General features: G+C 34.7%; 1 protein-coding gene across 1 annotated transcript in view; it reads left to right on the top strand.

The window, feature by feature from the left end:
* The window catches only part of LOC121436660 (nik-related protein kinase-like), a 100,389-nt gene that overhangs the window by 56,270 nt on the left and 27,248 nt on the right, over positions 1-16,871 (top strand). Inside the window, exons 9-18 of the mRNA XM_041636667.1 lie at positions 593-647; positions 2,164-2,242; positions 3,251-3,426; positions 5,148-5,211; positions 5,650-5,914; positions 5,951-6,808; positions 9,013-9,111; positions 11,686-11,753; positions 13,887-13,981; positions 16,401-16,498. Of these exons, the coding sequence (XP_041492601.1) occupies positions 593-647; positions 2,164-2,242; positions 3,251-3,426; positions 5,148-5,211; positions 5,650-5,914; positions 5,951-6,808; positions 9,013-9,111; positions 11,686-11,753; positions 13,887-13,981; positions 16,401-16,498 (1,857 nt within the window). The remainder of the gene's footprint in view (positions 1-592; positions 648-2,163; positions 2,243-3,250; positions 3,427-5,147; positions 5,212-5,649; positions 5,915-5,950; positions 6,809-9,012; positions 9,112-11,685; positions 11,754-13,886; positions 13,982-16,400; positions 16,499-16,871) is intronic.

Genomic DNA, 16,871 nt, shown 5'->3' with positions numbered 1-16,871 from the left:
ATGGTGCCTTTTATTCTTTCCTATATACACATTTTATTTAAGTATGATATCTATGCCCATGCATCTGCATGCTGTGCATGTAAAAGCACATGGGTGGAGCTCAAAGGAAAACTTGTAGAAGTCAATTCTTTCCTTTCAACATATGGATCCTGATGAGTGAACTCAGGTCGGCAGGTTTGGAAGCTAATGTCTTTACCCACTGAACCATCTCACCAACCCCCTTTTTATACTTTGACAAACCAAATACAGCTGATAATGGTGAAGATAATTTATAAGTGCTTCATAATGTTTTGTAGGTTCAGTTGATTTTATCTCAGGAGCAAATGAAATATGTATTCAATAATTTATATAAAATATATTAGCAAATATAGTTTATATGTAGAATAATTTGTATGTGAATGTTTAACTCATAAATTATTAAATATAGCTATGTTTATTAAATATATGTACATACGCTCATATACATATACATATGCATGCATAAGAATCCTATGAAGTGGGTATTATTAAAAAACATCCCTGCCTAAATGTTTTGGAGGTTCTTAATAGTAATTTCCCATTTTAATAGTAGGTTTCTTGCTATCATTTTTAGAGTGATGTGTGGTCTGTGGGAATCACTGCTATTGAAATGGCTGAAGGAGCTCCTCGTAAGTACAAATGTTTGATATAGTTAATCTATTTAAAAAATTGTGCAAGTGTATTGTACAAACCTGTATCTCTAAAAAATGATGCTAACACTTGGAACAGTAAGCTTTGATTGGCTATTCATGTGACATCATGTACCAAAACATAAATGGTCGTGTTTTCAATAATGACCAAACACCATGGTTAAAAATCACCATATGTAAATATATGATATATTTCTTATCATTTTATATTTCTTATGTCTTATCTTTTAATATCTACTTCTCTGTACATCTCTTCAAATTCAGAATGTGATAGTTGGCATTAGTTTTATTTTGAGATTTTTAAGTAATGAAAAGGACTGAAGCGCAAACTCATCGAGGGCAGAAAAGTTTTGTTATAGGGGTTGTAAATGGCAAGCTTCTTTAGAAAGATGTGTGAGAGCCAGGAGATTCTGAACTCACAAGCAGATAGACCATTGCCTAGATAATTAATGAAAATTGCTTTAATCACAAGCAACTCTGGATAGCCTCCCTATCAAAAATTTCTCTTTCACTACTATCCTTTATTGCCTGGAGTATTTACTCTGCATGAAAACGATACTCATCAATTTAACTGAAGCAATTTTCTAGGTTATGATAATTATCATCTCAGAGGAAATAGTTTTCCAAAACCACAATTATCAGATGGTGTCTTCCAAGATTTAGGTAAGAAAATTATCATCCTTTGATCTTTTTTACATCAGGCTCTCCCAGAGAAACAGAGAAAAAAAAGAGGAAAAACTTAGCAGGGAGAGGGTGCTTTAACAATAGAAAAACAGAACCTTTTGGAAAGCAGGAGCTTTTCTAGTTCTTCGAGTATAGGTGGGGACTTAAGCAATATGGGGGCTTTTTTCACTGAGGCTGGAAGATTTATAGTAGCATTTAAACCCGTAACACCGTAGATCACAAGTTGAAGAGATGTGCTTCTGAGCCTCTACCTTTTTTGTGACAGTGTGGATCTTCTGCTTGTTGCAAAGCAGAATGTGGACAAAAATTCCTCCTGAGTACCAGGCCAGTTTCCTTTCATCTGAGCCATATATTTCCCTATTTTTGCATTCTCCCGGATATTGTGTAAATATTTTAATATTGTTGACGATTTTTCTATTAGCCATTTCTAATTGATTTGTTAGACCTGGTAATGGAGATATTGACTTAAAGTAATGTTTTTATTAAAACAAATTTTACTTTAAGTTGTTATACATTTATTTGTATCTGCTTATTTCTTAGTCTATTTAACAGGATATGTGAATGAACACTGAGACTTTGGAATGAGCAGTAGGCTCTGCAGTTACCCTTTTCTTACTTTCTAAGATATTGACTTAAAGTAATGTTTTTATTAAAACAAATGTTACTTTAAGTTGTTCTACATTTATTTGTATCTGCTTATCTCTTAGTCTACTTAACAGGATATGTGGATGAACACTGAGACTTTGGAGTGAGCAGTAGTCTCGGAGTTACCCTTTACTTACTTTCTAAATTCGTCTGTTTCCCTTAACAGCTCTGTGGAACCTTCAGCCTCTGGAAGCCCTTTTTGTTATTCTACGGGAATCTGCTCCCACAGTCAAATCCAGTGGATGGTAAACATGAATTTCTTAAATATATTGATTTAATATTTTATAACAAAGTTTTCATTAATTTGTTCATTCTTGCTTCAACATTTTTGTTGGACAACATTTCCTGTATCTTAACTTGGATGTCTAAATAGCCAGTTTTCAGCAGGATATAAATGGTTACCTAGAAATATGTAGTATCCTCTATAATAATATATGGTGAGAATATTATAGTCTTTTCATTAATAGACATTTTCATCTGCTTCTATATCAATGAGGTGAAGCAATGGCACCCATAAGCAATAATTTTTCATGATGCCTAGACATTCAGTGAAAATTCTGATATACAGCCCTATTGGTTGGCCCATTAAATTAAACATCCATAGACTTGAAGAACTCCTTCTGCATTGCTATAGACCAGGCAACCATGAGAATTCTGTTCTATGAAGCTGGTTAATCCAGTTAAAACTCTTGCACAAGATTACTAAGAGGTTGCAATTGTTATTTCTTTGCTGGCATTTTTTCTGAACTTAATTCTTTCCATATATGTAAGCTTTTGGACTGTATCTCTTTTCATGTGCTATTTTACAAACTTAGTTTGTCCTATTTATCAATACCTTGTTTTGAAATCATAGTGAAGCTTCTGTGGCTAGAATTGTATATAGTACGGGAAACATTCACCTCCAGAGAATGAATGTCAAAATCATATGACCAGTATACGATCCCTGACAACATATGCCACATTAATCTTTTAATTGCCATCTTATTACATGACCTTCACCATGTACATGCTGCCAAATTCATTGAAATTTCTATTGAGTAGAAAAGTCTGTTTACTCGACTCCTGTTTCTGAAGTTTAAATGAACTCATTGTAGAACGTATATTGTTAAGACATGGAATATTTGCTAACTGAAAGACAAATAGAAATCTAACATGCCTTTCAGAATATTTGGCCTTGAAAGTAGCACAGTAGTAGGATAGGAACAGTGCAGCAGATGACAATGTCTTTTCTCTGTATGCTTCATTTATTTCAGGTCCCGTAAGTTCCACAATTTCATGGAAAAGTGCATGATCAAAAATTTCCTATTTCGTCCTACATCTGAAAATATGCTTCATCACCCATTCGTGGAGAATATTAAAAGTGAACGGCACGCTGTGGAGTCCTTGACAAAGCATCTTACTGGGATCATTCAAAAGAGACAGAGTAAAGGTGGAGATGGCGACGTTTTGTATCATTCAGATAAGAGAGGATCTTACATTTATTGGCTGACTTTAGTTTCATATTTGTTTAAGAATTTAGTTATTGGGACCTAGAGAGGTGGTTCAGCAGGCAAAAGGTCCTGAGGTCAGTTCCCAGAATCCATGTCAGGTTGCTCATAACCAACATCAACTCCACCTCAAGTAGATCTGACACACCCGTGCTCTGTACGCACCCACACTTACATGCACTTACACACACACACATATAAAAACTTAGTCTGAAAGTGAAAAACCCAGAGCAATTTGACATTTAGGTTTTTCAATGTTGCATGTCACTAGTTCATATAATTACCTCTTTTGTGAGCATTTATCTATGAAGTTATTAATTTTTCCTACCATACATATTAAGTATTCATATTTACAAGGCTTAAGCCTCAAATTCAAATAGAATATTGTATTATGGCTATACTATTTTAAGTAAACTGCAAACTAAAGAAATTAAATCAACTCTTGGGAAATAAATGTGCTCATAATTACAAATTTAATGAATTAGTTGTGAAATAATTTGTATATATATGTGAAGTTAATTTTATGTTCAAATCACAAAATATCAGATAAATTTAAGAAGATAATTTATGTACCCAAAGGTAATCTTGTACCTATTCATGCCAACGGGTGACATGATTTTAGTGAGTGTAGAAGAAAATACTCAGAAATCTCCAATTTTATATTTTCTAGAATTAGGGGCCATAGACAGTGTCCAGAGTAACTACGGAGTGGAAAACAGAGAACTTGAGAAGGGTAGAAAGCATGCTAAGATCTAATCAACAGTGGGAGTTACTGCAGTATTGCTTGTCCCATCTACGAAATTATGTGTCCTTTTTCCGAATGGGGAGCTCCAGGGTTCTTTATGCTCCTCTGATACTGAAGTTATTGGGTCCAGCATCATACAGGTCAGCGGTTCTCAAACTGCTGCAGGAAAATCAGCCATAATTTGATGAAATCTAGAGTTATAAGATTTCAAAGAAATGTTACAGGAAAGTCCCATTTATTTGGAGATTACTCTAGAAATGTAATTAGAGCTATCCTAAGCGATTTAACACAGGAAACTTAAAGAAAACTCTTCCATTTGTAAGATTCTACATTTTGGTAGTAACAGCGCAGCTGACAGGAATGAAGCCGAATGTGTTATGTTAGGTATAAAACAAGCAAGGCTGACTGAGAGCCCTGCATGAAGAACTCCCCTCAGTCAAGGTGGTTACCTGAGTGAAAAGCACTTCAACAACTTCAGGGGCAGCCAACGTGTCTATGCCACTATGGGCTTGGGATCATACACATACATAGTTAAGCCTCTTTCGGAGCCGACTCGGAGCAGTGTTCATATATTCATGGCCCTACAGGTCAAACCTACACCAGAAAGTTGTTCTTGTTCCTCCCATCCCCTTTATTCCGTTTTTCCTTTTACCTCTTTAGAACTGCAGCAAGCATATTGGCAAAACTTTTCCTTCTTTATGTCTAGAAAAACCAATGTCTGAAATATCTCTACTGTGTTTCAAAAGTATACTTTGAGAATTGGTACCAACAGCCAAGTATGTTTGAGGAGCTGTCTTATTTGTTGTATTCTTTTTGGTTTGAATGCACTCTACATCGTGAGCCTTAAAATCTGGTAGGCAACTAAGTAGAGTCACACACTGGTTATGCATCATTTCCTGTTCTCTTTTTCATGTTAAGGCATACCCCTGGTCTTCGAGAGAGAAGCAGATATTAAGGAGCAGTGCACCACAGAGAGATTCAGGTGTGTTGGGAAAACTAAATATGTAATCAGATAGCAGCATGTTACCTAAGAAAATAGATTTGATACTATTGCTTTCTGCTCAAGACAACCTAATCCTTTCTGGTACAAAACAAACAAGCAAAAACACAGCATACTTCTGCTCTATGAGCTGTTGTGTGAAAATATTGAGAATTTGTGTTACTATTCCAAAACGACTTTATACATTATCAATAGAATAATCATGTAGAATACCAACCTACACTAAGGATTTAATCCATTAGAACTATATATATTTCCTGCAGACTATTTCAGACATTGCAGGAGTTAGTCCAGAATTCTTTGTTATCTTTGTGGAGGGGGGGGGGGCTGTATCTTTTAAAAGCTAAATCAATTCTCATGCATGACCTAGTTCTTTTGAACACTCTCTGTAAATGACAGTCATCTGCATTTTTATTTTAGAGGACCTTCTTGCACTCATGAACTTCTGAAAATGCCAACTAGCAGCAGATGCAGACCACTTAGAGTCCTGCATGGAGAACCCTCTCAGCCAAGGTGGTTACCGGATCAAGAAGAGCCACAACTCCAAGCCCTTCAGCAACTGCATGGGGCAGCCGGAGGGTTCATGCCTCTACATGCTCAGGACAATCCACCCTTACAGAAGCAGGCACAGGCACCACAGTGCCTACATGGGGCAGCTCAGGTGTTCATGCCACTACAGGCTCAGGTTAAAGCTAAGATATCTACACCTCTATTCAAGCAGATTCAAGCACCTCCCCGACTAAAGAGCGCAACCCAGGTGCTCATGCCACTCCTTACTCAGGATAAAGAACCTAGTCCTCTAGAGGTACAGGCTCCCATAACTAATGAACAGCAGGCCCAGTCTGAGCCCTTAGAAACAGGAGAGGCTAAAGATTTGGACCAGGTGCCAGAAGAATTTCAGGGGCAAGATAGGGCATCCGAACAGCAAGGGCAGGGCCAGGGTGCTGATCAACAGCAGAGGCAGAATCAGGTCCCAGAAGAGCATCTGGACCAGAACAGGGCACCTGAGCAGCCAGAGGTGCGAGAACAGGCTGTCGAGCCCCCACAAGCTGAAATTGAGGATAAGGAACCTGAGGTACTCCAAGTACATGCCCAGGTGTTCCTGCCTTTATTGTCACAGAACCATCATGTGCTCTTGCCTCTTCACTTGGATACACAGCTGCTAATTCCAGTAGGGGAACAAAATGAAGAGGCACCTCCAGCACAGTCCTGGGCTCTGGAGGCCTCACAGGCTGTTGGAGCAGTTCAAGCACTGATAGAGGGACTATCAAGGGACTTGCTTCGAGCACCAAATGCTTATATCTCAAAACCACTTGGTCCACTGCAAATCTTGATGGAGAATTTGTCGTCAAATGAGTTTTACACTCAACCAGAACAGACACGGAAGAAAAAGTCAAAAGTTTCTAGTCTAAAGCAAGCACTGGCCAAAAGACTGTCACCCAAGAGGTTCAGGGCAAAGTCCTTATGGAGAATTGAGGAGTTTGACCTTTCCGATTTAGAAGCCAGTAGGAGACGGCGCCAGCGTAGATGGGAGGACATCTTTAATCAGCATGAAGAGGAATTAAGACAAGTTGAAAATGTAAGAGATTTTGATATTTTTCCTCAGTGAAAACTATTAAGAAAATGTACAAGTTAATGCTTACGAATTTCCTCTGTGACACACAATGGAATTGTGCTTCTACCAAAGATTTACTAATCTGCACTTCAAAGGAATCATTCTGAAATCTCCAGATAATTGTGATCCAAAGAGGAAAAAGTGCTTTACTAATACAAGTAATGGCTTAATGTATCTCTACAGGAGTTGCACCTTCGTTATTAGGTGTTTGGTTTGCTTTTACCAGTTACTCCCTTAACCAGTAAAGAGATGGCATACAAACACTTAATTATTTGACTCTTGAAACATTTTTAATTTAAAATTCCAGACTTGCCTCCTTTTTTTATCCCTCTAAGATGTAACTTTCTGGGACTAGAGAGATGGCTCAGAAGATAAGAGAATTTGCAGCTTCTGCAGAGGACATAAGTTTAGTTTCCAGAATCCTACATGGCAGCCCTTGACTGTCTGTAACTTGTCTTCCATGGGCTTCTGCACATATATGGTGCAAATGAATTGAAATAGGCACATACATATAAATAAAAATAAGCAATTTTCTTTTAATCTGAAGTTGCTTATTTGTTATTTCTTGCCATAGAATGCTGGACAGTGCTACTTGTATGAATTGCATTTGTTTGTGCTTTTGGACTTTTAAATTAAGATAAGAGCAAAAAGTCAGGGCTAGAGAGATGTATCAAAAAATAAGAGTACTTACTCATTCAGAGGACTCAGGTTCAGTTCCCAGGACCACGTGACATCTAACAATGATCAATAATTCCAGTTCTAGAGGATCTGATACCTTCTTCTGTTCTGTGCACTGTGCATACATAGTACACAGACATACATGTTCGCGAAAATACATACACAAATAAAACTCCTATACATAGGTGGATAAAATTTGACAGGCTTTGTTAATTTTATCTGGCAATAATAATCTGATAATGAGTAGTTTGTAGGTTTCAAAAGCGAATTAGGTCAGGAAAAATTAGAACAGTTATTTTCTAATAATTTTCAATATTCATTTATAAAAAAGGAATTATTATATGAAGATTAAACAGTTAACCACATCCACTTAAATAATAACTGATGTATTAATTACAAATGAACCTTGCCTGAGTATCTAAATAAGTAATTGTTTAGTGTGTGCACACTAAATCAGTTAAACAGTTGGTAATTCTCTGACATATTTACATGAGAAAAGACTTTAAAAAGCAAAGAAAGAATGGCTCAAAAGCAGAAATGAATGCATCACCTCCAGAATATAAAGAGATAGAAATCACAGGCAGAAGGGGAGATAGGAGTCTGAAATGAAGGCATCTAACATGCTAATGACAATTCTCAATGAGCTCTCTTAACCAGTTAGAGAGAGCTAATGGAATTTGCATCAGTGAACAAGACTTGATTTGATCCTGAAAATATTAGCAGCAGAGAACATATTTACAATCATTATTTTGGATTTATATATATTTAGATATATAACATACATAGGTATGTATGTCTATGTATGTATGAGAAGCCATTTCAAGATGTAAATAAGTCAGTGAGTAATTGTTGCCATCCTATGAACCTAGGTTCCTACATAGGCATTCATATCTTTATATGCATTTCTTAAGAACAAGCGAAAGGAAATAAAATCCTTCATACTAAAGATAAAGTCACAATCCAATTTAAAGTGAAATTTAATTGGAATTTAAAGACATGTCTGAGTGCTTTGCTGTACTAGTAAGAAAAATGCATATATTTTCCTTGTAATTGGATGAGATAATGGCGGTTGATACATTTGATTGAACAATTTCTTAGCTCTGAGAGCTTAATTTAGGAGGAATCTTTGCAACTCAGGACTAAATGTTGAAGTTATAGCAGCTCAACAAATGTGCAAGTTAGCTTGTGATTATATGCTAATCAAGTGTTAAATCAGATTCATAATTTGGATCCCATAGATAAGCTTCGGGAAGGCAGCAGTTCAGCTGAAATCTATGCAGATGTGTGTGCAAATGCAGTTAGTAGGTAATCGGCACCTTTCCTCAGCTTGAAAAGGGATCCTTAAGCAAAAGCTGTTAGAAGCTGCGCATTTAAAAAATTTTTAAATATTTGCAAATCATTCATCCTGGTAACAAATTAAGATGATTCTGTCATCCTATCACTTGCACTCTTGTGGTCATTTAAACATTTCTATGATTTTGGTTTCAAAGGATAAAGAAGATGACTCATCAGACAATGATGAAGTGTTTCATTCAGTTCAGGCTGAAGTCCAAATAGAACCATACGCTCCAAATCCTACAGGAAATGAGGTAAATTTCTCAATATGAGTTGTTAGGATATTAATAAGTACCTAGAAAAGTGCCTCTTAAACTTAGTGTTCTCAGGATCCCTTTATAATCTTCAATATTGAGAATTCCGTAAAGCTTTTTCATTATGTCATTCACTATCTAACTTGCTGAAAAATAAAACTGAAAAGGTATAAATACATTTAACATGATAAATAAATATAAAGGAATGGTATTTATCTTTCCCAAAATATTATTATAGGGATGTCATTGTCTCATATTTTCAGATGCTTTTACTCTGTCTTGCTTAATAGAAAACATCTGTATGTTCATATCTACTTCATAATTCAATCTGTGGCCATATGGTGTTTTGCCTGAGATATATGTATAAGAGCTGGCTTGTTACTTATAGAAGGTTAGAAAGTGGGGGCGGAAATTGGATAAAATTTTCAGATAATTGTGACTGTTGGAGATTTCCCTTCAGATACTTATGCATATTCTTTGGTAACACAGCCAAACTAGACAAACAGAATCTAAAGTCATATTCATAAAATTGTATACAAGTAATGATATTAAAATCCATTGCCCTGTTTTGTACTATGAATAGATATTTCACTTATGCATTATTTATAAATTCATGTATTCATCAATTGGAAAATATTAGTTCACTGTGTATACAGATTCTCCCAAATGTTTACATTCTGTTTGACAATATCAAAGCAGTACTTTTGAACATCACTACCAATTGTACCATAAATGTAACTGAGTATTCATAAGCTGTCAAGTACTCGGGAACAGATACTAATTTACAATTTCTAATTATCCCTTAAAAGCTCATGTTTTTATAATTGCTGCCAAATTGCATCACTTTGATTTTTTTTCTTAAGTTTGCAGACGTAATTCATTTAAAATTTCTAGCACATGCACAAAGTTCAAGTAAGAAGGCTTTTCAATGTTTTTAAAAATAGAACATTTTCTATCAAAATGTTAGTAGTTCACTGTGTAACATAACCGCATGCCATCCTTTACCGTGATTGTGTCTGTTTCTGGTATACTCTTTGTCACAAATAGTGGCTCAGTTAACCTATGATTCTTTTTCTCACAGAAGAGAAATTAGATGATTACATGTGAGGGTGACTTCTCTTTTGATGATCACGTCAAATAATACAGAATTCATAACCCACATTTGTGAGACTGGGGTTGTGAGTTTTCTTTTTAAACAGACATGGTAGCATTATCATGACTTGCATTCCTAACAGCCAACATTACAAATTTATTTTGATCACTGAAGTGTACTATGAAATTTTTCAAGACTCTTGATTGACGAGTCAAGATTACTTTTTTGTGAATACTAACTATTTACAGAAGGAAGATAGTGAGGCTGTGTCAGTTAACGAGAACAGTCACTAATGTCTCCCCTGCTGCCTTAGCACATGGCTTTGCTCCTATTCCCAGCTGGTAGTTAGTACCTTCAGCTTGACACTGAGCAAGATATGCAATGAAAAAGTAATGTTTGCTTTGGAACATATTGTGTCTTAATATATGCAATTCTTACTAATTTTTTTTCCGTTTCCCATTTTTCATACCAAAGAATGTCAAGCCATATTAAGCCTTGCCTTTTCATTTTTTACCATTATATACATTTGGTGATTTTTGACATTTCTTTTAATAAGTATTGCTTAGTTTCTTGACTTGGCTGTAGTAGCATTACATATTTATAGTCTCAGCTATAGAGAGGCAGAGGCAAGAGGATCATTTGAGCTTGGAAATTTTAGGGTAGCCTGTGGAACATAGGGACCTAATATCAAACAAAAATAAAAATAATCTTTGAATAAAATAGAAACTTTCTGAGATCAACTTCATAAGAGAACTAGAATTGACCAGGATAGCCAATTATCTAAACTGAAATTAGAAAACATTTTTCAGAAAGATGATAATCATGAATACTGTAAAACATCTGGTTATATTTGGAACTGCGTGTTAGCCAAATATAAAAGACAGATTCTCACCAATCTGTCTGTTGCAGTACAAGGGCAACATTGAAAAGTCACTTCGTAGGACAAACTAATGTATGAAAACTAAGTACAGCTTCTAGGAATTAGAGAAAAATTATTTTTTTAAAGTGTAACATGATGCAATTTTCTCCCTAAATAGTATAGTGACTTTCTTATTGCTTGTTCGAATTGCCTTTGGGGGGCAGAACAGAAAATTGCTGGGAGTAAAAACAGTGATTTAAAACTAAATGAGACAAGGCAAGAGATTATGGATCTGCCTGCTATTGCTAACAGAAAACAATTCTACCTCATTGATGTAAGCTAACATTGTATGTGCTCTTTTTTGAGTATTTTACAATGTCAAATGAGTGTATGGATCTAAAAACCCAAAATAATTTCCTTAGTGACAAAAAGTATTTGAAACACTTCTTATGACATACTTTCTCAAAGAAACTATAATGTATTTTCTGTGTGAAATCTAGAGTTAGTTTGGATGGACATGATTTTGAACTTAAATTCTTAATTTTTGTTTGAAAACTTAACTGGTTTTAGAATTTATGGTCAAGTACGTTCATTAAACTGTTGATTACATTATGTCTTTAAGGCTCAAGAGAGCTCTGCTTCTAGGCCTGGCAACCGGAATCGTACACATCGTGTGACATTTTCCTCAAGGTATGTATTTCTGTTTGCAAATTACTTGTGAGTAACTGTGAAATCAAAAACAAAATTTTGAAATTAATTTCCGCGTAAAGTCAAAACTAAATTATCACTCACATCATGACAGTTTGCCAAAATTGGCTTACATTTAAAACCTCGCTGCAGTGATCCATTAATAGCATCTTCCAGTAACAGCTTTCATAATCTAGTTCATTTGATTTAATTCAATAATTACCTAACAATTTTGAAAATAATGTATTTGATATGATTCATTTAGCAGTAGGATTTAAGAAGTGTCAGGTGTGTTTTCTTGAATGTACAATATAATAAAACAAATTATTCATAAGTGCAGAAACTAATAGAAAATAGGAATAGGAAAGCCTCAAAGTGTTCTGTGGTCAAAATGAATCATTGTCAGATAAATAAGATGACATATGCATCATAGAAACTATTCATTGTAGTTTTCATCTTTGTAGTATTGCTGGTTTCAGTAATTTTCAAAGATTATGTTCCATAAGTCAGTTGTTCTGTGCTATGCAATATACATGAAAGACAATTTTTAAAATGGACTAAACACACAATGAATAGGCCATAGCCTATGTTCATTCAGTCAAACATTCAGCAAATATGTATTAATCGTTCTTTATATTAAAGCTATTAGACAGGACCGGCAAGGTAGTTTGCTGGGTAAAAGCACATTGTATCAAGCCTATTGGCCCGAGTTCAGCTCTCACAACCCACACAAAGAAGAGAACCAACTTCCACAATTTGTCCCTATGACTTCCACATAGCTGACATGACATGTTTGTAATTCTAGGTGCATGTAGACACAAACACAAACACACACACACACACACACACACTGATAAACGTATCTCATAATCAGTGTTCCACAATTTTTTTCTCTAAGTAAATTAATTTGGATTTTCCTAAGTATATACTCACCATGTAATATAGTAAAACTTTGAAGAAAAAACAATACAAATAATATTAAAGATACTGCACAGTACAGACAGACGGCAGAGTTCATGTATGATACGCATAGACATACACCATTGTTTTGTAATCTTGTGACTTTATGTTTTCACAAGAAACCTGAGAGAGAAACTTGCAAAAATTAAGTCAGATTGAGAGCTGTTTTTCTCTCCAGTCAATGCCTGAGTTACCATGCTTCTAACCTCAAAGAGAAGAAATGAGGTTAGTTTTGAAAAAATTGTTAGTGCCCTTGGATATGATTTTAATACAATTCAGTATATAAAATTTAAACTTGATGTCAACTTGAGAGTGATCAGTAACTTTACAAATAGATTTTTAATTTATTAATAACAAATGCATTTCCTCAAAGTATATTTAAATTTGTAAAATGCATAAACTATAATGAACTCACAAACAAAAATAAATTCATAAAATTACTGTAAATGAACCTTGAGTTATTCCTGAAATGATTGGCCATACTAATGTCTTTGTCTGTTATAAACTTAAATTAACAAAAGAAATCCTTCCTAGATATAAAACTGAGAGCAAATAAAAGTGTCTACACTGGCATTTAAATTTTAATGGTAAACATGGATGTGCTTATGTATCCAAAGTGTTACCTATTCAGACCAGGAACAATACACTTAAAACATGAATTATGGGCAAATAAGACAGGATAACAGCGGAATATTTATAATAACAAACTCTTTGTATTTGCCATGTGAAATGTCTATTATACAATGGACGGTTTTGTTTGCTGATGTTATCTGGATAATTTTATCTGAATATTATTCTGAACACTTATAGAATATATTATATGTGAAGGAAATGCATGCTATATTGAAAAGTATTTTCTTTCATTTCTACACGTGGAAATTGTTTCTCTATCATAGATAAAATAGGTTTAGGAAATTAAAATTGGAAAATAATATCCATGCTCTACTTTTTTTTCAGTGTGATGTATAATTTTAAGAAAATTCTTTTTTGGCTTTTCGAGACATGGTTTCTCTGTAGCTTTGGGGCCTGATCTTGTGGCACATGCCTTCCTGTCTCTGTGTTAATTTAGTTTGGTTTTCTTTCACAAATGGTTTTAAGAGATGAAGGTAAACCCAATATGCTTATCATGATTATAAACATATCTTTGTTAAACCTTTTGTCTATTTATCATTTTAGTGTCTCTGAGCAGCCTCTTTTCGAAGAAGTTCAGCAGCCCATGGACATCAGACAGAGGAGTTTCCTAAACCCTCAGAATTTCCAAGCAGCATCAGGTGATTCGAAATTCAAAGTTAGAACAGTCAAATACATTCAAATACATAGACCAAATATATAACAGCATATAGTTCAGAACTAAAGAATTTCCAGAAAAAAATGAATGAAAAATATTAAGGAGGCCAAGTAGTATTTAAGAAAAACAGTTGATTTGATTTGGTATTTGAGTGATTAGTGGTGACCTCTGAGAAATGGAAAGTGATAATTTCCTTTAGTTCCTATACAACATGAGACCATATGTTAAAGAACTTGAGGACTATTCTCCATCTACCCAACATCTATTAGGCTGCATTTACAATATGAGCAGAATAATTGTGAGAAGAAGTTTTATTTGTCATTTTATCTCACCTCTTCAAAATATGATATACACAGTATCACATAAATATTTCTTAAATACCACAAACCAATGGCTTTATTTAAAATACACAAAATTAATTGATCAAATAATAACAGGAGTGCTTATCAAAATTTGGTATCAATTTCAGTCAAGTATTTTATTAGTGATATGCATTTAATGGACTTTAAATTTATTATACCTTTTTAGGCATTAGGAAAAATCAAAAAATTGTCATAAACTTAGGCATTAGGTCATAAATCGGCATTTTCCAGTTTTAAGCATGCAAGATCTGTTTAGTTAGAGGACATTTTCTGACCAAGCCCTCACATTATTTATAAAAATGTAGAATACAGATCTGTGATAATGTTTATATCATAAGGGATATAGAAAATCAAACATTCAAATTTCTGAATTTTAAAACCCTTAGGAGACCTTAGGAGAGTACTATGATGAAAGAATTCTTTTCATACTGCAGCCTCACATAAAAATGATGTTTTGAAAAGATAAGGCAAAATATTAGGAATGTTTTCCCTGCAATATTTTCCTTCTGGTTTGGTCACGTATAAATTTGCTAATACATGGCAAACACATCAGTTTTATAGTTCACTCACTTGCCTTTCTGGAATAAACTAATCCCTAAACATTGATAGGAGAAAGAAGAAGTACTGTCTCTGCTGAGAAGCGCTAACCCTTTCAGGGCTGAGCCTCTGTTACGTGTATGCCACAGAGCATCTTACATTGCCAGCAGATTAGGACATATGTAGATGTGCAGAGAAGTCATCAGCCGCTGAGACTGCACAGTCGCTCTCCTTCCACTTGAAAAGACTTGAAAGAATTGCTTCCTGAAAAACAATAAGTAGCAAGGTTCCAGCACAAGAAGGCAAGAATGCAGATTCTGGGATATGGTATATAACATTTTCAAAAGACAGCAGCACAGCAAATGCAGGGTTTTTAATTGTAATGTCTAGATTTAAACTATCTATAGTTAGTGTGCAGACAAAAGGTCAGTAGTATTTATACTTAATACCCCTAGAAATAAACATGGAGCCAGTATTCCAGTAGGACACCTTTTTATGATAAATATGTTCATTTATACTCTACTGAGTTCTAGGCCTATTTTGTATTCTCACTGAATTTTTATGCAACTTATTATGTATCATATCACAGTTTTCAAAATCTATACTGTTATACTGAAAGAATTTGTATTTTAAATAGAATTATTATCATAATGGAATTGTGCTGCCCAATGTGTCTGTAAACAGCCACACCACTTGTGACTATTAAAATGAAAACTAAAAGAAAAATTAAGTAAACATTTACAAAGCCTATTTCTTAGGTGTACTGGCCACATTTTAAATGCTCTGAAGCTACCCTGGTGGTCCAGTGGTTAATACTCAGTACTCCCAAATGTTCATTTCCAAACAGACACAGAATATTTCCTTCACTGCAGAAAGTTGTCTCACAAATTACTCTAAAGTTTCCAAATCTATGACACAAAGCTAAGTTTTATAAATTTTTATTATCCCAATCTTCATCTTTATTGAAATATTTGGCTATTCATAACTTGGTTAAAACTTGGGAGGTTGGTAGATTTCTCAAGTGTGCGCTAAATACTGAAAACAAAAATGCCTTGTAGGTCTGCAGCATGAACAAAACCTGAGCCTACTAGTACCCTTGGAAGTGGAACTCAGAACCACAACCACAATAGGTGTTTCTAATGTAACAGAGTTTGATAAATTAAGAAGCACAACTGAGCTCAGAACCAGAAAACACTGTAAATTACGCCACTGGCTGATACTAACCAAATAACAGAGAAGTAAAATACAGAAATTGCTTACTTCTTAGAGTGACGTACTTGCTGTTTTTGACATGGTATGATCTATTGACAGTCTATGATTGGCTTAAGCTTGCTTGTTTCTTTGTTTATTACTGTCACAATGATTTTAATATTAACTGATAATTTCAAAATAGAATGACAAAGGCTGAAAGAAAAACAATAAGGTTTTGAACTGATCCACTACACATACCGAAGTAGTTGTGAAATCACTGTTGTTATTAATGTAATTTTTGGCATTCCATAGAGTCATCTTCTGAGGAGGAGAGTCCTGTGACTAGGAGGAAGTCCCAGTCATCGCCGCCTTATTCTACTATTGATCAGAAGTTACTGATTGATATCCATGTAGGTTTATCTCATGATGCATTTATATCTACTTTTAAGATCATTTTGGTTTTTCCTATTCTTTCTGACATTAAAAGATAAAGGGTAGGCATGGACAGATGGTTCATCACTTGTTCCTGTCCCAGAAGACGAGGGTCTGCTTTTCACAATGACTATGGTGACTCATAATCACCTGCAATTCCAGCTCCATATTTAACACCTTATTCTGATCTTTGCATACACCAGGCACACACAATGCACACAAATATGCATACAGGAAACCACTTATACCATAAAATATTTTTAAATGGAGAAGTAAAAGAGTTTAAATGTGTTTTATTAGCCTTTATTTAAAAAGATTACATTGTTGGGGAAGTATTCCAAATAGAAAATT

This window comes from Microtus oregoni, unplaced genomic scaffold (genome assembly GCF_018167655.1).
Source record: "Microtus oregoni isolate MIOR12 unplaced genomic scaffold, Mior012 000050F_001, whole genome shotgun sequence".
NCBI classification, from domain to species: Eukaryota; Metazoa; Chordata; class Mammalia; order Rodentia; family Cricetidae; genus Microtus; species Microtus oregoni.
Note: the sequence above shows the minus strand (reverse complement) of the source record. Positions and strands in the feature narration are given on the sequence as shown.